Here is a 17,966-nt window from a genome sequence, read left to right on the forward strand (position 1 = left end):
TCTAATAAAAATAATGGAGATTTTATAACTGGAAGCTTAGTATCTAGTTTAAGAAAGTATTCATGAGCCAGGGCATAAAATCAGAAATTAAGTTTTTTTTGGTATTTTTGTTCATCTGGAAACCTAAATCTAGACTTAACTAATTGCTGGACCCTCTCTTTAGATTATTCTAAGTTCTTTCTTAAAAGAAAGCTGTAAATGTACCCAGACATGGATGATTTTTCAAATGATCAACTTAAAAGCGTTCTAGAGATTTTTCTCCAAAGCCAGTGGCATATGTTTGGCAGTAACCAGTGGATAACAGGAATGGATGGCTATGTTGCCTTGGATCACCAGGGAGAATATATCCATGTGTAGCAAGGCTTCTGTCACAAAAGCTCACCGATCAGAAGGAAATCAGGCATTTTCCTTTCCTTCTGCTTCTCTTCCCTGGCCAGTGACTTTAAACAAGAAGCAACTTTGTCAGGTATTGAGAGATAAAAATTGTGAAGCATATCCCAACCTGGTCAGGGACAAATTTCAAAGCAATACAATGCCTGCAAGAGAGGAGAACTGACTGAGGTTTGACTGCATTGTCTTTGAGAGATGATGGTGTCTCAGGTGGTTTCAAAGAGGCTTGGGTAGGTTGCTGGTTTCTGTTGTGATATTACACTCCTGATAAATGATGATGTTTCTATCAGACAGGCCTCAGTTTCTACGTGCTGCATGCTAAGTCGCTTCGGTTATGTCCGACTCTTTGGACCCCATGGACTGTAGCCCATTAAGCTCCTCTGTCCATAGGGTTCTCTAGGTGCAATACTGGAGTGGATTGCCATGCCCTCCTCCAGGGGATCTTCGATTTGCAGGGAAAACCAAAGTCCCTGTGTCTGCAAAGGAAATCTCTAAGAGTGTAACACTTACTCAGATTATTTTCAGTGGTTGCTTTCAAAGATCCTGGAGCAACTTTCATTGAATTTTACTCTCTCAACTTAATTGCTGTGCTGATTACCTTAGATGATATCCTACTTTGTTCCTGGTCTGGAGTATTGATCATGTGCCTAATAAGTTTGCAATTTGAAAATATTGACTTATGTAGTTTTCTAGCCAGTTGTCATTGTTGTGTTTTCATAGGTAGTGATTGGTCATGGTTATGCTTTTTTGAATTTGTGCATGCAAAATAAGGGGAGGGAGGAGAGATATCGAAATTGTAATTTGGGTTAATAATTGTTCATACAACTTTCGTTATGTGTCAGGTGGTAAAACTGACGATAGCTTACAAAAATAGCCTGGAAAGTTTGCTGCTAGAAATGTTTCCAGTAGGCAAGGATTGTAGTCATATCCATTGAAATGGTGAGAGAGCAAGAATTTGGATTGAAAGCCAGTGTTTTAGTTGTGTGTCTGCCTTCCAGTTATTCCTGGGCAAGTTTTTGATTACCCTGCAGGCCCAATTTTCTCATCTGTAAAATGATAACATTGAACCAGGTGATGGCAGAAGAAGCTTCTGGCTGTGGGGCTCTGTGGCTAATTGTTGAGACGTATAATAGCAGACTTATAGTCTGTGCTTATTTAGTCATAGTGGGTGGTTCTCACGAAGAAAAGAACATTTGAACAAATTGTGGCTCATTTCAGGAGTGGAGGTAAAGCCTACAGGAGCTTACAGGATTGATGCTATCAGGGTTTCCCAGCCACCAGAGTACAATGATCATTAAACATCACTCTTCTGAATAAATTATACTGTGACCTCTTCAGTTATTTTCTAATTATAAAAGTAATAAACATTTGGGGAAATCAAGAAAATGTACAGCATTAGAAAGAAGAATCTCACAATTTACTTCACCCAATTCCCACTAAATAGAAATACCCATCATAAATCTAGCATATATTCTTTTTAGTCTTTTTCCTAGACGTATTTTGAATAGCTAGATACACTTATTTAGATGGATAGAATTTGCTGCTTTTCGTTAGCAAAAGTATTTTTTCATTTAACAAAGTGTTGTTTTTATTATAGCAAAAGTATTTTCCTATGTCATTAAGAAATATCTCTATAAACAACATCGTTATTTTTGACTCTAAGTAATCCTTCCTTGGACTTCACTGGTAGCTCAGTGGTAAAGAATCTGCCTGCTAATGCGGGAGATGCAGGTTTAATCCCTGAGTCAGGAAGATCCCCTAGAAGGAAACAGCAACCCACTCCAGTGTTCTTGCCTGAGAAATCCCATGGACAGAGAAGCCTGGTGAGCTATAATCCATGGGGTCACAAAAGAATTGAGAGTGACTTGGTGACTAAACAACAACAACCTCTCCTTAGACTTAATGTTAAGGGCAAACCATTATGGAGCATGTAATATGCCAGGTACCATGCTGGGTGCTCGATATGCTGATGAATTCTCACAGTGTTCCTTTGAGAGAGGTAATATTATTGCAGTTTAGCAGGTAAGGAAGCTGAAGCTTCAGTTCAGTTCAGTTGCTCAGTCGTGTCCGACTCTTTGCAACCCCATGAATCACAGCACGCCAGGCCTCCCTGTCCATCACCATCTCCCGGAGTTCACTCAAACTCACGTCCATCGAGTCGGTGATGCCACCCAGCCATCTCATCCTCTGTCGTCCCCTTCTCCTCCTGCCCCCGATCCCTCCCAGCATCAGAGTCTTTTCCAATGAGTCGACTCTTCACATGAGGTGGCCAAAGTATTGGAGTTTCAGCTTCAGCATCAATCCTTCCAATGAATACCCAGGGCTGATCTCCTTTAGGATGGACTGGTTAGATCTCCTTGCAGTCCAAGGGACTCTTAAGAGTCTTCTCCAATACCACAGTTCAAAGCTTAGAGAAGTTCAATAACTTGTTCATAATTACCATTGGTTCAGCTAAAATTGGAATCCATCTTTCTTATCTGTGGCCTTAATCTCTGTACTGTATTTAAAATTTTTTCTATTATCAGACATTTTCTCTTTCTTTTTCTCTAAGTAATAATATATTAAATATTTTTACAAATTCTTCTGCATTTTATGTTACATCTTTAGAATTCTAGAGGTATAAAGCTATTGGTTCAAAAGAATCTAAACATTTTAATACACTCAGAATATATTTTCTTTGACTTTCTTTTATTCCACAGAAAATATCCATTTGATACTTGCCATGACTGTACCTTGCTTTCAATGTAACATAATTGCTTCACTTCATTATTGAATCTGATTCATTTTCTAATTTTAATTTGTTTTTAAAAAATAATTTATAAAGAATTCTTCTGCATTCTCAGTTGTACTGAAGTGAAGTGAAGTTGCTCAGTCATGTCCAACTCTTTGCGACCCCATGGACTATAGCCTACCAGGCTCCTCCATCCATGGGATATTCCAGGCAAGAGTACTGGAGTGGGTTGCCATTTCCTTCTCCAGGAGATCTTCCCAACCCAGGGATCGAACCCGAGTCTCCCACATTGCGGGCAGATGCTTTACCATCTTGAACCACCAGGGAAGACTCAAGGAACCATATATTTTATTTAAGAGGATAACAGCATATAGTTCTTAATCTTTATATATTTAGTAAACTGACTGATTTTAATGTGCAAATCAAAGAAATTTCCGACAGTTTTGGAAAGTTACATATCTGCCATGGCAGGCTATGTTCAGGAAATTTTTATTTGTGAATATGAATAGGGAAATTCATAGTAAGAACCTATAGTGTTTTTTGAGCATGATTTGACATTTAAGTTTGGTATAATGGTGCTTATTTCTTCAAAATCAATAAAATTATTAAAGCGCTTAAATGTTTGCCTTTTATGTAAAAATAATGGTCATCATGACCATTATTTTCTGTCAATTACTTGTTTTTAATAATCAATTTCATGCTTTCTTTGGTTAGGTCTGCCTCTGTTGGTTCAAAGAACAATTGCAAGGACGATTGTACTTCAGGAAATAGTAGGAAAAGGTAGATTTGGTGAGGTCTGGCATGGAAGATGGTGTGGGGAAGATGTGGCTGTGAAAATATTCTCCTCCAGAGATGAAAGATCATGGTTTCGAGAGGCAGAAATTTATCAGACGGTTATGCTGAGACATGAAAACATCCTTGGTTTCATTGCTGCTGACAACAAAGGTATTTTCAACCTAATTGAGTTCAGCAAATAAAATCTTATGTTTATTATCAGAGGAGAATAAATAATCTCTTTGTTTTAGTAAAATCTCCATGAAAGTCTGATTTCATTTTCGAAAAAAGAAGATGCTTTCCTCTTCTCTGCAGGTAAATGTGCAATAAATATACAAGGAAGCAGGGCAGATGAGTGATATATAGCCATGATGACACTATAGCCAGTTTCATATTTAAAACATTTCATGACTGGTATGGCACAGGAACTAACCAATCAGAACAGAAACTTCAACTGTAACAGGGTTCTGGGAGAACCCTGCCATGCTAGGTTTTATCCCTTTAGTTGCTGAGTCATAAAAAGATGGAGGCATCTTGAGGCTTCCAGAGTTGCTTTGGGTGTCTAGGGCAAAGGAATACCATTGGAGGTTTTGAATAGCAGCTGTTAATTAAACAGGACAGAAATATTTCAATATTTTGGTAATTGATACAAAAATACCAATGAACGATGGGTGAATATTCATCTTTGTTAGGACTATACTTTCCTCTGTACATCACAATTCAACTCCAGGACTCAAGTTTTCTATGAACTTTATTAGAATGGTAGCAAGCAAGGTAATTTTAGTGAAATTAATGTACTTTAGGTATGGTTTATATCTTGAGGTTTAACATTAACAACCCCAAATAATAAAACTTTCTGAGATTTGTGGAACAAGACAGATCATCACTTTTTTGGTGTATAATTCAGTAGTCACATGCCCAGTAATCAGGGACTGACTATAAAGCCTGTGTATTACCTATGCTGTCTTTCTTCTTTTTGCATAGCTTTTACTCATTCGGCTATGAAATAGTTCCCTTAAAGACAAACAGAGAACAAAAGTGAGCAAAACTTGATCCAGTCAATTATTTTATTATTTAAATCAGTAATACTCATTAAGAACCTTGGAAAGGTATTGATTGTAACCTCTGTCTAAAAAACCAAGTTATCTGTGGCTATTAGAAACCTACCATTACCTATGAAATTTAAAATCTATGGTTACTTCTATTTAATATAAGCTTGATCATGAAAGTATTTATGATTAATTAGATAGTCAAAGAGAAGCTTATTGTTATACATTTTGCCCATAGTTACATTTGTTGATGCCTTGTCCTTTCTGATTTGCCAGAGAGAAGGTGAGTAAAACCAAGTAAAGCCAGGGAGAATCTTAAAAAAAAGATTCTTTCCAAATTCTTAACTATACTATTGAAAATGAAACATTTCTGATTAAGTTGTTAAGAACTTATACTTTTTCTGTGTAACATTTAGCTAAACTATCTACTAATTAGCCTAATTTGCAATGTTATGAAAGTAGTAATGACTGTAGTTATATTGTTTATTCTGATGGACCTAATTTAATCATTACATTTATTGGATTATAAAATAATGTGCACAAGAAAGATAACCCTTGATTGTTTCTTATTCAGTTTAACTGGTTTACCTTTGTTGATGGCCTCCTTGGCTGTGGCTTTGATTCCAAACTGTCTCTAACATCACTTTCATCTTCATGCATTTCTGTGTCTTTTGCAATATTTACAGTTTCACTTTTTAGTCAACTGTCTGACAAAGACATTGATAGGAGAGGACAAAGATAACCACTGGTGTTAAGCAGGGAGAGAGTTGTGAGTAAGGATTAGTTTTATTAATATATGTAGTCTTTTTTTTAATAGTAAAATTTATCATGTTATGTTGATCTTTGAATTCCTCAGAAATTTTATCACTACTTGGATTTGGAAACTAAACATTTGGATAACCAGGAGCTCTTGTATGTAAAGCACTAGGTGGAAAAACTCTTTACCAAATGTTCATTAAATATCATTTCCTTTCACTGAGTATAAAAACTGGTCAGGATTTCCCAGGGCTATTGTAGGCATTTTATTCTGAAAGCTAAAAGGAAGTCTTAACACCTAGATAATTTTTTAGGCTAATTTGTGTTCTGGTGAAAATCTTTTATAAACTGGATTAGCTTTTGGTTAAATAAGGTAACTTATTTGAAAAGGCCTAGTAATTGTGATTGGTACTTAATATAAGCTTTGAAGGAAATTGTAAACTTCGTATTTTAAAGGTGAATAAGATGAACATGCTTGGAATAGTAGAGCTTTTATGATAGTAATAATACTTTGTGTAAATTTGCTATATTTCTGTTTCCTATTGGTACAATCTTTCTTAAAAGCTCAAGAATCATTTATAACACAATGCTGAGCCTAAATGCATCTCTCAGTAGTTTCTCCTATAATGTGGTTGCTATTACCAGCAGGTATTGATATAGAGGGAATAAGAAAGGATTGTTCAGTTGTTGGAATCAGTGCCTCACAAAGTCCTATGGTGATGGTGGGTACATGTAACGTGTTCTACTCTATCAATAGGAATTCATTGAAAATTGTCATTCTACTAACTCAGACTGTATTATCCTTGAAGTAATTAACTTTGCTTTGTTAACAATACAGATGTACTTTAAATGCTGACATTGGTTAAAAGCTTTTGGCTTCTTTCTTAACATAAACTTACAGCAACAAAATAATTTTTCTGTTAGATAATGGAACTTGGACTCAGCTTTGGCTTGTCTCTGAATATCATGAACAGGGTTCCTTATATGACTATTTGAATAGAAACGTAGTGACAGTGGCTGGAATGATCAAGCTGGCACTATCAATAGCTAGTGGTCTGGCCCACCTTCACATGGAGATTGTTGGTACACAAGGTACGTAGTTTCTATTTTTTTTTCTCCTTGAATAAGAGGATAGAAGCACTAAGTTGTATTTTAGTGTTCAGCTGGGTTTTAGTTTATTACAAAAAGTTATCAAATGTAAAGAAACACTAAAAGTACTTTATAAAGCTGAAGGTTTTGGTATGATATAGCCAACTCTTGCCTACATACTCACCATTTTGTATACTAGCCATAATAATATTTTTATTCCTAGTGGCTCTATTGTCACCATTTAGCATATGTATCTGAGAGATCTTGCTTTGGTAGCAAATGCTCCATTCTCAGAGGTTACAAATAATTGAACTGTTTTTAAAAAATTGGGAAGGGTAAGGTGATCTTAAAAATACTTCTATATCTTGTATTTGAAAGCCAAATAATATACACTGTCTCATCTATTTATTGAGTTAATAGACAGTTGGCTCTAGAAAGTTGTTCTTGTCACTGTAGTGCTTCCCAGATTTGGATTCTTGATCCCTTTAAATGCTTAAAAATTACTGAGGACCCAAAAGTTTGTGGATGTTGGTTATATCTGTTAATATTTACTATATTAGAAACTAAAATTGAGAGATTTAAAAATATTTATTAATTTACTTAAAGTACAATAATTAATAATTAATATTAAAACAACAGTTTTAAAACATAATTTTATAATATAAAACCCAATCTAGCTAAAATAATGGTTTTGTTTTACACATTTGCAAATCTCCTTAATATCTGGATTTTCGTACCTGTTCTTCATTTAGTCTGCCCCAGTATGTTGTTATTGGTTAAAGTGTATAAAGAAAAGGTGACATCACACAGATATGTCATTGGAAAAGAGCTTCAAGGACCCCAGGGATCTTTGGGCCAAATTTGAGGGCTTTTGGTCTAGGATAATAAAAGTTTGAAACTTGTTTTTTAGGAGAATATTTGCTATGTTCTTATGTGGATGTAACAATGCTAATACTTTCCCTTAGTGGTTACTAAATGTCACCTAGTATCCTAAGCAAGGAGGAATGGTGATGAGTAAGACATAACCACTGTCTTATGTAGCCTACAGTCTACTTGGGAATGACAAATAATGTCTATATATAAATAAGATAACTCAGTGATAAAAGCTATGAAGAAGGCAAAACGAGGGTAGTCTGATAAGGGTGAATTGGGGTGTTGATTAGGGGTCAGGGAAGACCTTTCTTAGAAGGTAACATCTGAGCCAAGTCTTTCAAAATGAATCCATTTGGAGAGATTCAGTCTTCAGTAATGGAAAAAGTGACTATATCTATCTTATGCTTCACAGGTAAACCTGCTATCGCTCATCGAGATATAAAATCAAAGAATATCTTAGTGAAAAAATGTGAAACTTGTGCCATAGCAGACTTAGGGTTGGCTGTGAAGCATGATTCAATACTGAACACTATTGACATACCTCAGAACCCTAAAGTAGGAACCAAAAGGTAAGACAACATGCTTTGGAAGCATATGTTGTTGTTTAGTTGCTAAGTTGTGTTCGATTCTATGCTACATCATGCACTGTAGCCCACCAGGCTCCTTTGTCCATGGCATTTCCCAGGCAAGAATACTGGAATAGGTTGCCATTTCCTACTCCAAGACTTATGACTGTCCCATAAACATGAATGCCTGGGATATGTGTTTAGAGAGGAGGGCAGCATATACAACATCATTAGGCCTAAGAAAGCAAGAATTCTTCTCTGGTTCACTGAGAAATCAGTGGCACAATGGCTATAAAGCAAGGAGAGTTGGCATTTAACCATACAGAAAGTAGCTATTTGGGTGGGGAATCAGTATAGAGGAATGATGGAATTGATGGTGATATATTACTTTTAGTGTGCCACATCTGAGAATATATTTTCTTACAGACAGGAGGGAAAAAAAACCACATCAGCAAGGTATAGCTCCTCCAAAGTCTCCATATTTCATAAATGATCTGAAATTCAAGGCTAGTTGTATATATTCAGACTCTAAACAATAGATATAGAATCAATATACAGATAAGTAAGGGACTCTTACAATGAATATATATATGTGCTATTATATAGCAAACACCCTCTTCCAACAACACAAGAGAAGACTCTACACATGGACATCACCAGATGGTCAACACCGAAATCAGATTGACTATATTCTTTGCAGCCAAAGATGGAGAAGCTCTATACAGTCAGCAAAAACAAGACCAGGAGCTGACTGTGGCTCAGATTATGAACTCCTTATTGCCAAATTCAGGCTTAAATTGAAGAACGTAGGGAAAACCACTGGACCATTCAGGTATGACCTAAATCAAATCCCTTATGATTATACAGTGGAAGTGAGAAATAGATTTAAGGGACTAGATCAGATAGATAGAGTGCCTGATGAATTATGGACTGAGGTACATGACATGTACAGGAGACAGGGATCAAGACCATCCCCATGGAAAAGAAATGCAAAAAAGCAAAATGCCTGTCTGGGGAGGCCTTACAAATAGTTGTGACAAGAAGAGAAGTGAAAAGCAAAGGAGAAAAGGAAAGATACAAGCATCTGAATGCAGAGTTCCAAAGAATAGCAAGAAGAGATAAGAAAGCCTTCTTCAGCAATCAATGCAAAGAAATAGAGGAAAACAACAGAATGGGAAAGACTAGAGATCTCTTCAAGAAAATTAGAGATACCAAGGGAACATTTCATGCTAAGATGGTCTCAATAAAGGACAGAAATGGTATGGACCTAACAGAAAGAGCAGATATTAAGAAGAGGTGGCAAGAATACAAAGAAGAACTGTACAAAAAAGATCTTCATGACCCAGATAATCACGATGGTGTGATCACTCACCTAGAGCCAGACATCCTGGAATGTGAAGTCAAGTGGGCCTTAGAAAGCATCACTATGAACAAAGCTAATCGGAGAAGGCAATGGCACCCCACTCCAGTACTCTTGCCTGGAAAATCCCATGGACCAAGGAGCCTAGTGGGTTGCCATCTATGGGATCGCACAGAGTCGGACACGACTGAAGCAACTTAGCAGCAGTAGCAGCAGCAGCAGTGGAGGTGATGGAATTCCAGTGGAGCTATTTCAAATCCTGAAAGATGATGCTGTGAAAGTGCTGCACTCAATATGCCAGCAAATTTGGAAAACTCAGCAGTGGCCACAGGACTAGAAAAGGTCAGTTTTCATTCCAATCCTGAAGAAAGGCAATGACAAAGAAAAGAATGCTCAAACTACCGCACAGTTGCACTCATCTCACACGCTAGTAAAGTAATGCTCAAAATTCTCCAAGCCAGGCTTCAGCAATACATGAACCATGAACTTCCAGATGTTCAGGATGGGTTTAGAAAAGGCAGAGGAACCAGCGATCTAATTGCCAACAGAAAAAGCAAGAGAGTTCCAGAAAAACATCTATTTCTATTTTATTGACTATGCCAAAGCCTTTGACTGTGTGGATCATAATACACTGTGGAAAATTCTGAAAGAGATGGGAATACCAGACCACTTGACCTGCCTCTTGAGAAACCTGTATGCAGGTCAGGAAGCAACAATTAGAACTGGACGTGAAACAACAGACTGGTTCCAAATAGGAAAAGGAGTACATCAAGGCTGTATATTGTCACTCTGCTTATTTAACTTATATGCAGAATACATCATGAGAAACGTTGGGCTGGAAGAAGCACCAGCTGGAATCAAGATTGCTGGGAGAAATATCAATAACCTCAGGTATGCAGATGACACCACCCTTATGGCAGAAAGTGAAAAGGAACTAAAAAGCCTCTTGATGAAAGTGAAAGAGGAGAGTGAGAAAGTTGGCTTAAAGCTCAACATTCAGAAAATGAAGATCATGGCATCTGGTCCCATCACTTAATGGGAAATAGATGGGGAAACGGTAGAAACAGTGTCAGACTTTATTTTGGGGGGCTCCAAAATCACTGTATATGGTGATTGCAGCCATGAAATTAAAAGACGCTTACTCCTTGGAAGAAAAGTTATGACCAAGCTAGATAGTATATTCAAAAGCAGAGATATGACTTTGCCAACAAAGGTCCGTCTAGTCAAGGCTATGGTTTTTCCAGTAGTCATGTATGGATGTGAGAGTTGGACTGTGAAGAAAGCTGAGTGCCGAAGAATTGATGCTTTTGAACTGTGGTGTTGCAGAAGACTCTTGAGAGTCCCTTGGACTGCAAGGAGATCCAACCAGTCCATTCTGAAGGAGATCAGCCCTGGGATTTCTTTGGAAGGAATGATGCTGAAGCTGAAGCTCCAGTACTCTGGCCACCTCATGCGAAGAGTTGACTCATTGGAAAAGACTGTGATGCTGGGAGGAATTGGGGGCAGGAGGAGAAGGGGACGACAGAGGATGAGATGGCTGGATGGCATCACTGACTCGATGGACGGGAGTCTGAGTGAACTCCGGGAGTTGGTGATGGACAGGGAGGCCTGGCATGCTGCGATTCATGGGGTCTCAAAGAGTGGGACACAACTGAGCGACTGAACTGAACTGAACTGATTATATCCTCTCAATACTTAAAAATATTATATAATATATATGCAGAGTACATCATGAGAAACGCTGGACTGGAAGAAACACAACCTGGAGTCAAGATTGCGGGGAGAAATATCAATAAACTCAGATATGCAGATGACACCACCCTTATGGCAGAAAGTGAAGAGGAGCTAATAAGCCTCTTGATGAAAATGAAAGAGGAGAGCGAAAAAGTTGGCTTAAAGCTTAACATTCAGAAAACGAAGATCATGGCATCCGGTCCCATCACTTCATGGGAAATAGATGGGGAAACAGTAAAAACAGTGTCAGACTTTATTTTGGGGGGCTCCAAAATCACTGCAGATGGTGACTGCAGCCATGAAATTAAAAGATGCTTACTCCTTGGAAGAAAAGTTATGACCAACCTAGATAGCATATTCAAAAGCAGAGACATTACTTTGCCAACAAAGGTCCGTCTAGTCAAGGCTATGGTTTTTCCAGTGGTCATGTATGGATGTGAGAGTTGGACTGTGAAGAAGGCTGAGCACCGAAGAATTGATGCTTTTGAAATGTGATGTTGGAGAAGACTCTTGAGAGTCCCTTGAACTGCAAGAAAATCCAACCAGTCCATTCTGAAGATCAGCCCTGGGATTTCTTTGGAAGGAATGATGCTGAAGCTGAAGCTCCAGTACTTTGGCCACCTCATGTGAAGAGTTGACTCATTGGAAAAGACTCTGATGCTGGGAGGGATTGGGGGCAGGAGGAGAAGGAGACGACAGAGGATGAGATGGCTGGATGGCATCACGGACTCGATGGACATGAATCTGAGTGAACTCCGGGAGCTGATGATGGACAGGGAGGCCTGGCGTGCTGCGTTCATGGGGTTGCAAAGAGTCGGACACGACTGAGCGACTGAACTGAACTGATACTTATCTTGTGGTTGTACTTATCCTCAAGTCTCCCAAGTTGATTTGTATTAAGATACTATGAGTTTGGACACAGGTCCCACTTCCAAGGAACGGAATCTCTGAAAGTTACGAACAAACAGGATATAAACAGAGCATACCACACATATGTCAGGACAGACCCATTAGTAATGGAATTTATGGTGTTTTCCTCTTATAGCCAGACTGTAGCCATATGGCCAGCATACTTCCATTTCCTTTCATTTGAATTTCAGGATCTGTGCTATGTAGTAGAATTCCAGGTTTATTGACCTTGAAATCAGAAACAACCAAAACACTTTCCTGGAGTTAAAAGCCCTTGAGAGTAGAGAATTTCTAAGCTGGTATAGTTAGTGTCCAAGCCATATTTGAGATTCCAGGCTGAGTCCTTCACTTGGTTTCCTGGGAGACTTTAATGGTCCCCAGAAACACTTCAGGATGGTTTATTCAGACTGGGCAAACCCTAAGAGATCTCTCCTCTTTTCCCTTTAAAAAGCAAGCTTTAACCTGTACTTCAGGGGAGCCTTGGATACTGATTCCTTCAGAGAATTGAAAACTTAAGATTGGGACGAGTGTTGCATCCTCACATCACTATTCTGAGAAATCCTCAAAACCTCCCTAGGACAGCTTGGCTCAGCCAGGTCCCATGGATTGTAGAATTCGATATAATTCTATTTAAACATCCTGAATTATCTTGGTGCCAATATGTAATATGAATATATGTTTCGAAGCCAGTGTACTCAGTTGGCCAAAAAGTTCATTGGCCAAGCCAATATAATAAAATTGTTTATTCAGAGCAGGTATTTGTGGAATAATTCTGAGCACTGTGTACCAGGCCCAGCATGATGAATAAAATATACTCCTTGACCTCAAAGAGCTTTCTTGGCTATAAACTGCTGGTGGAACTTGAGTCCCATCTTTTCTGTTAGGTGCTTTCCAAGTATTTGGCTCCTGACCCACATGTTTTAACGCTAGGATGACCTCTAGTTCTATTTTTAAAGTTTTTAAAATTATCTTTTGATAACAGTATTATTTAATTTTATTCTCTTATAGTGGCTCAGATCAACCTGTAAATTTGATGTAAACTGCCTTAACTTATATATCAGGATTAATTAAGATTGTGCTTTACCAGACTGCTATAAAATCATAGATGGAATCTGAAATATGCATGTTTTTGAAGGTATATGGCCCCTGAAATGCTTGATGATACAATAAATGTGAATATCTTTGAGTCCTTCAAACGAGCTGACATCTATTCTGTTGGTCTGGTTTACTGGGAAATAGCCCGGAGGTGCTCAGTTGGAGGTAAGATTTTGGAAATACTCTTTGTGTCTGCCTTTCCTTGGTGCTTGAATTCAATGCACTATATCAAATTATTTCTAAATATTTAAAAGATTATCTTTTGGTGATATCTTTCCAACGGTAAAAATGGAGTATCTTGAACAGAATGGAGATTTTAAGTTGTAATTACTGCTTAGTTCTAATAATTCTGGTTTCCATAATAATATTTTGCAAAGCCCTTGAAATTTTTTCTGTTCAAGGTGTTTTCCTATTTTATGTCAGAAATGAAACCCAAAGAAGCTAAATGCCTTGCCAGGGCTACAGGATTTAAATTGAAGTGTTCTGGTTCTCAGGCTTTTCTTGTTCTTTTCTTTCCGGTGAGGATGAATATGTGAGAGTTAAAGTGGAGGGCAGAGGTGAGCAAAAGCTAACTTCCTGATTCTGCTCCCAGCAGTTTCGAGATTAACGAGAGGAAGAATTTGGGAGGATGAAACCCTGTAAACACAGGCTGATGAAATTGTTGCATCAGTGGAGAAAAGTAAAATCCTGGTAGAAAATGATTTAGAGTTTTCAGTTTCAAGTGAGACAGAGTTAGGCCTAAAGCCTTGGTTTAGCAACTTCCTGAATATCCGACTATAGGTGAGGTCTGTGGGCTCACTTTCCTTGTCTGTAGAATGAAGGTAATAAAACTGACCTCTTGGGCTTTAAGGATTTAATGGACTAATTCAATTAACTCACGTAAAGCTTTTAGTACAGAGCCTACTCTGTAAACAGTAACTGTCAAGATTAAACCACTGTCAGTTATTGCATTTTGTATTGATGTCATTTTGCCTTACTTCAATCTTATTTTTTTAAAAAATGAAAACCTTACAAGGTTAAAATTATATTTGAATGAGGAAACATGCTTTTCCCCTTTTATTCCTAGGTTAGATAGTGAAATATTCAGGAAGATGAAACTGTTTATAGAAGCAATAGAGTGGTGCAGAAGCAAAACATGGACACTGGAATCCCCAAACTTGGGACTGAGTTCCAGATCTGCCACTCGGTAGTGACGTAACCTCGAGCAAATTCACCACACTTTGTGCCTCAGTTTACTGATTCTGTAAACATGGGATAATCTGGTATTTTCTTTAGTCACTGGTTTTGAGGAATAATTAGTTAAAACATGTAAAGGGCTTAGATAGATACTCAGTAGATTGCAAGATTCAAAAATATTTGTTATTATTTTTTCAAATTTCATACCGATATTTGCCTAGATTTGCTTTTAGATTTTTATCTTTAAATTTTCTTCCATAGTTGAAATACTAATTTAGTAATATGATTTGAATTTCACTTTCTACTTATGGCACATTTTATATACTTAAATTAGAAAAAACTTACAGTTAATTAGACTGATTCTGTAAGAAAATTCTTAAATTCAAGTATCATTTTGATAATTAAGATCATCTTCAAATACTTTTGGCCATTTCTCCGGAACATTCTCCGATGTAGTACTTCTAAAACCCAAAAGTTAAAAAACTCAGCTTTTGAAAGGTTACCTAATAATTTTCAAAAAGAAGAAAGCCATTTTGTTTTGAAAAGGATAAACATACTTTATTCATGGAGAAATATACATCATTCACAGATCAATGAGGCTCTGCTATAAATTTTGCAATTAGGTATTACTTTTGAATTGCATGATGGCATTTTATGGAAATCCAAACATATGTAATTTTATAATATAAAATTATATTTTATAGTTATTAAAAGTTCTAGAAATGTAATAATGTTTTTATATAAAATTAAGTATAATATATAATGTAAAACAGTATATTTTATATAATAATTATATATATTTTGTTTTATGTCATATAAATAATTATCAAAATTATATAAATTTTCATAATAAAAATTTTATAAACATATAACTACTCAACTGAGAGCTTTCCTCTTGTAGGTCTGATTATTACAGTGATACATAATTTGAATAAACCTGATTTTCCAGTTTTCCAGCATGCTCCTTGTTCCTAGAAAACTTAATTGGTATTATTTTCAAATAGACATCTTTATTATTCACACCAGGAAATTTATTACGTAAATTTTTTATAGGAATTGTTGAGGAGTACCAGTTGCCTTATTATGACATGGTGCCCTCAGATCCCTCGGTAGAAGAAATGAGGAAGGTTGTTTGTGACCAGAAGTTCCGACCAAGTATTCCAAACCAGTGGCAAAGCTGTGAAGTAAGGCTATGTTCTTATATATATTTTTCCCATTATAATTTTGAGGCAAGTATCAGAAGATTTTCAGACACCATGTAGTTCCTTTCTTTTAATCTAGGCCTCCAATTCATTTCAGGTATGTGGGTATATGTCTTTGTATAAGCTTCAGAAGGATTTTATTCCCATTAGCTGCTGGTATCATAATGCTAAATTATGTGACAGGGACTACCTTGACATCCCAGTGACTTTACATAAGACTTTATTTCCTGCTATGCCAGGTCCCTTACAGGTTAGGCAACTTCCATCAGCATCTGTGCTATATTTGGTGACTCAGTAATCCAGGTGACTGTGACTTGAGATGCTGCTATTTCATCCCATAGTTCCAGAGGTATAGGTCAGGGGAAGGGAGAAGCCAGAAAGTCAGACACCAGCTCTCTAATGCTTTGCCTCAAGTGACACACCGGAGAAGGCAATGGCACCCCACTCCAGTACTCTTGCCTGGAAAATCCCATGGATGGAGGAGCCTGGTGGGCTGCAGTCCATGGGGTCGCTAAGATCGGGCACAACTGAGCGACTTCACTTTCACTTTTCACTTTCATGCATTGGAGAAGGAAATGGCAACCCACTCCAGTATTCTTGCCTGGAGAATCCCAGGGATGGGGGAGCCTGGCGGGCTGCCGTATATGGGGTCACACAGAGTCAGACACGACTGAAGCGACTTAGCAGCAGCAGCAGCAAGTGACACACAGCACTTCCACTCATGGTTCATAGACCAGAACCAATTACACAGTCTCATCTAACTGAAGGGGGCTGGGGATGTCAGAAACACAGGCATATTCAGAGGGTAGTCAATGTTTGTGCTACACGATTATTACAGTTTTAGTCATCCTTATATTCAACAAATTATTCTTAATCCCTAACTTACGGTTTTCTTTCATCAGAAAACTTCCCCGTGACAGGGATCATTGTTGTTTATCTCCTTATCCTGAACCACACATGTAGTAACCATCATAGAGCAGATATATTGCAATGCTTGTTTTGCCTATGTGAAGAGAAAGACTTTTCTAACTCCCACAGGAAGTAGAAGGGAAGGCAGGGGAAAGACTCTAAATCATCTAACAAATTCCAAAACTATTTTAATGCTTTAATCTCCCTATCCCAATTACAACTGTTTATCTTCGATCATGTTTATGTGTAATGCTTGAGGTCTTTTTTTAGGTGACATCTTTTAGTTTTGGCTTTGTCATATGTCATGTCTTCAACAGTTAATTTTCCCCTCATTTTTCCTTTCCTTCATGTTTCACTCAACTCATTTTCTATTTATGGCAAGATTTATGTCCTGAGATTTCTATTTTGTTTAGAATACAGGTAAAGTATTCTATGTAGGTAAAATATACTTATTTTAGAAGCAGAATTTGAGGCATTTATAACAAAAAATTGAAATTAAATTAAAACTTTTTCTAACATTAACCATTTCATGCATAAATGAAAGAATATTAACATATATATAAATTTAAAAGATAATATTAGAATTTCACATTAAAAAAATAGAACACTACTAATACCTTTGAACATTCTTCACCCCTCTGAGAGGCTACTATTGTAACTAATCATTTTATTATTACTTTTCTTTTCTTTAGAATTTAGCTATATATTTATGGCTAACTTTTGTTTATTTATGAAATATATTATTGATACTATGGATATCCTTCTTATGGTTTTATTTTCATATCTGTATAGTATTCTATTGTATGGATATAGCACAATTTCTTTTTTTCATTCTGCTATTGATTGTCATATGTGTGATTTTTAGCTTCTTTTAGAATAACACTGCTCTGGATGTATATGTCTGTACAAATTATTTCTTTAGGGTATACAACTGTAGATTCTTTTAGAGTGTCCACATAGATGATCATTACCTCCAAATAATGAGAGTTCTAGAACTAATCCTCATAGCTTTGTTATTGCAATTTCTAGGACTTCCAGTATAATGCTGCCTGGAAGGGACGATAGTTTTGCTCCTATATGTCTCACCTTTGAATGTCATTTTTGCTTTGGGTTTTGCTCATGAAACCTGACTTTGGTTTGATAAAACTTTCTTCCTATCTCTGAGGTGATATGTCATTTCTGCTTTAGTGTCTTATTGTGATAGATTGCATTTATGGATTTTCCACTATTAAACCAATCATGCATTCCTAGAATAAGCCTAACAATTTCATTTTTATACAATGAATTTTCTGTATTTTATGCAATGAATTTGTTCATTTTTGCCCAATATTTTAGTTCTCTTTTGTTTTGTAT

The 17,966-nt window shown here is 36.9% G+C and overlaps 1 protein-coding gene across 1 annotated transcript in view; it reads left to right on the forward strand.

Annotated features, from left to right (window-relative positions):
• Window positions 1–17,966, forward strand: part of ACVR1C (activin A receptor type 1C) — a 62,947-nt gene that overhangs the window by 28,279 nt on the left and 16,702 nt on the right. Inside the window, exons 3-7 of the mRNA XM_052655012.1 lie at window positions 3,836–4,066; window positions 6,625–6,792; window positions 8,075–8,231; window positions 13,367–13,491; window positions 15,556–15,686. Of these exons, the coding sequence (XP_052510972.1) occupies window positions 3,836–4,066; window positions 6,625–6,792; window positions 8,075–8,231; window positions 13,367–13,491; window positions 15,556–15,686 (812 nt within the window). The remainder of the gene's footprint in view (window positions 1–3,835; window positions 4,067–6,624; window positions 6,793–8,074; window positions 8,232–13,366; window positions 13,492–15,555; window positions 15,687–17,966) is intronic.

This window comes from Budorcas taxicolor, chromosome 2, assembly GCF_023091745.1.
Source record: "Budorcas taxicolor isolate Tak-1 chromosome 2, Takin1.1, whole genome shotgun sequence".
NCBI classification, from domain to species: domain Eukaryota; kingdom Metazoa; phylum Chordata; class Mammalia; order Artiodactyla; family Bovidae; genus Budorcas; species Budorcas taxicolor.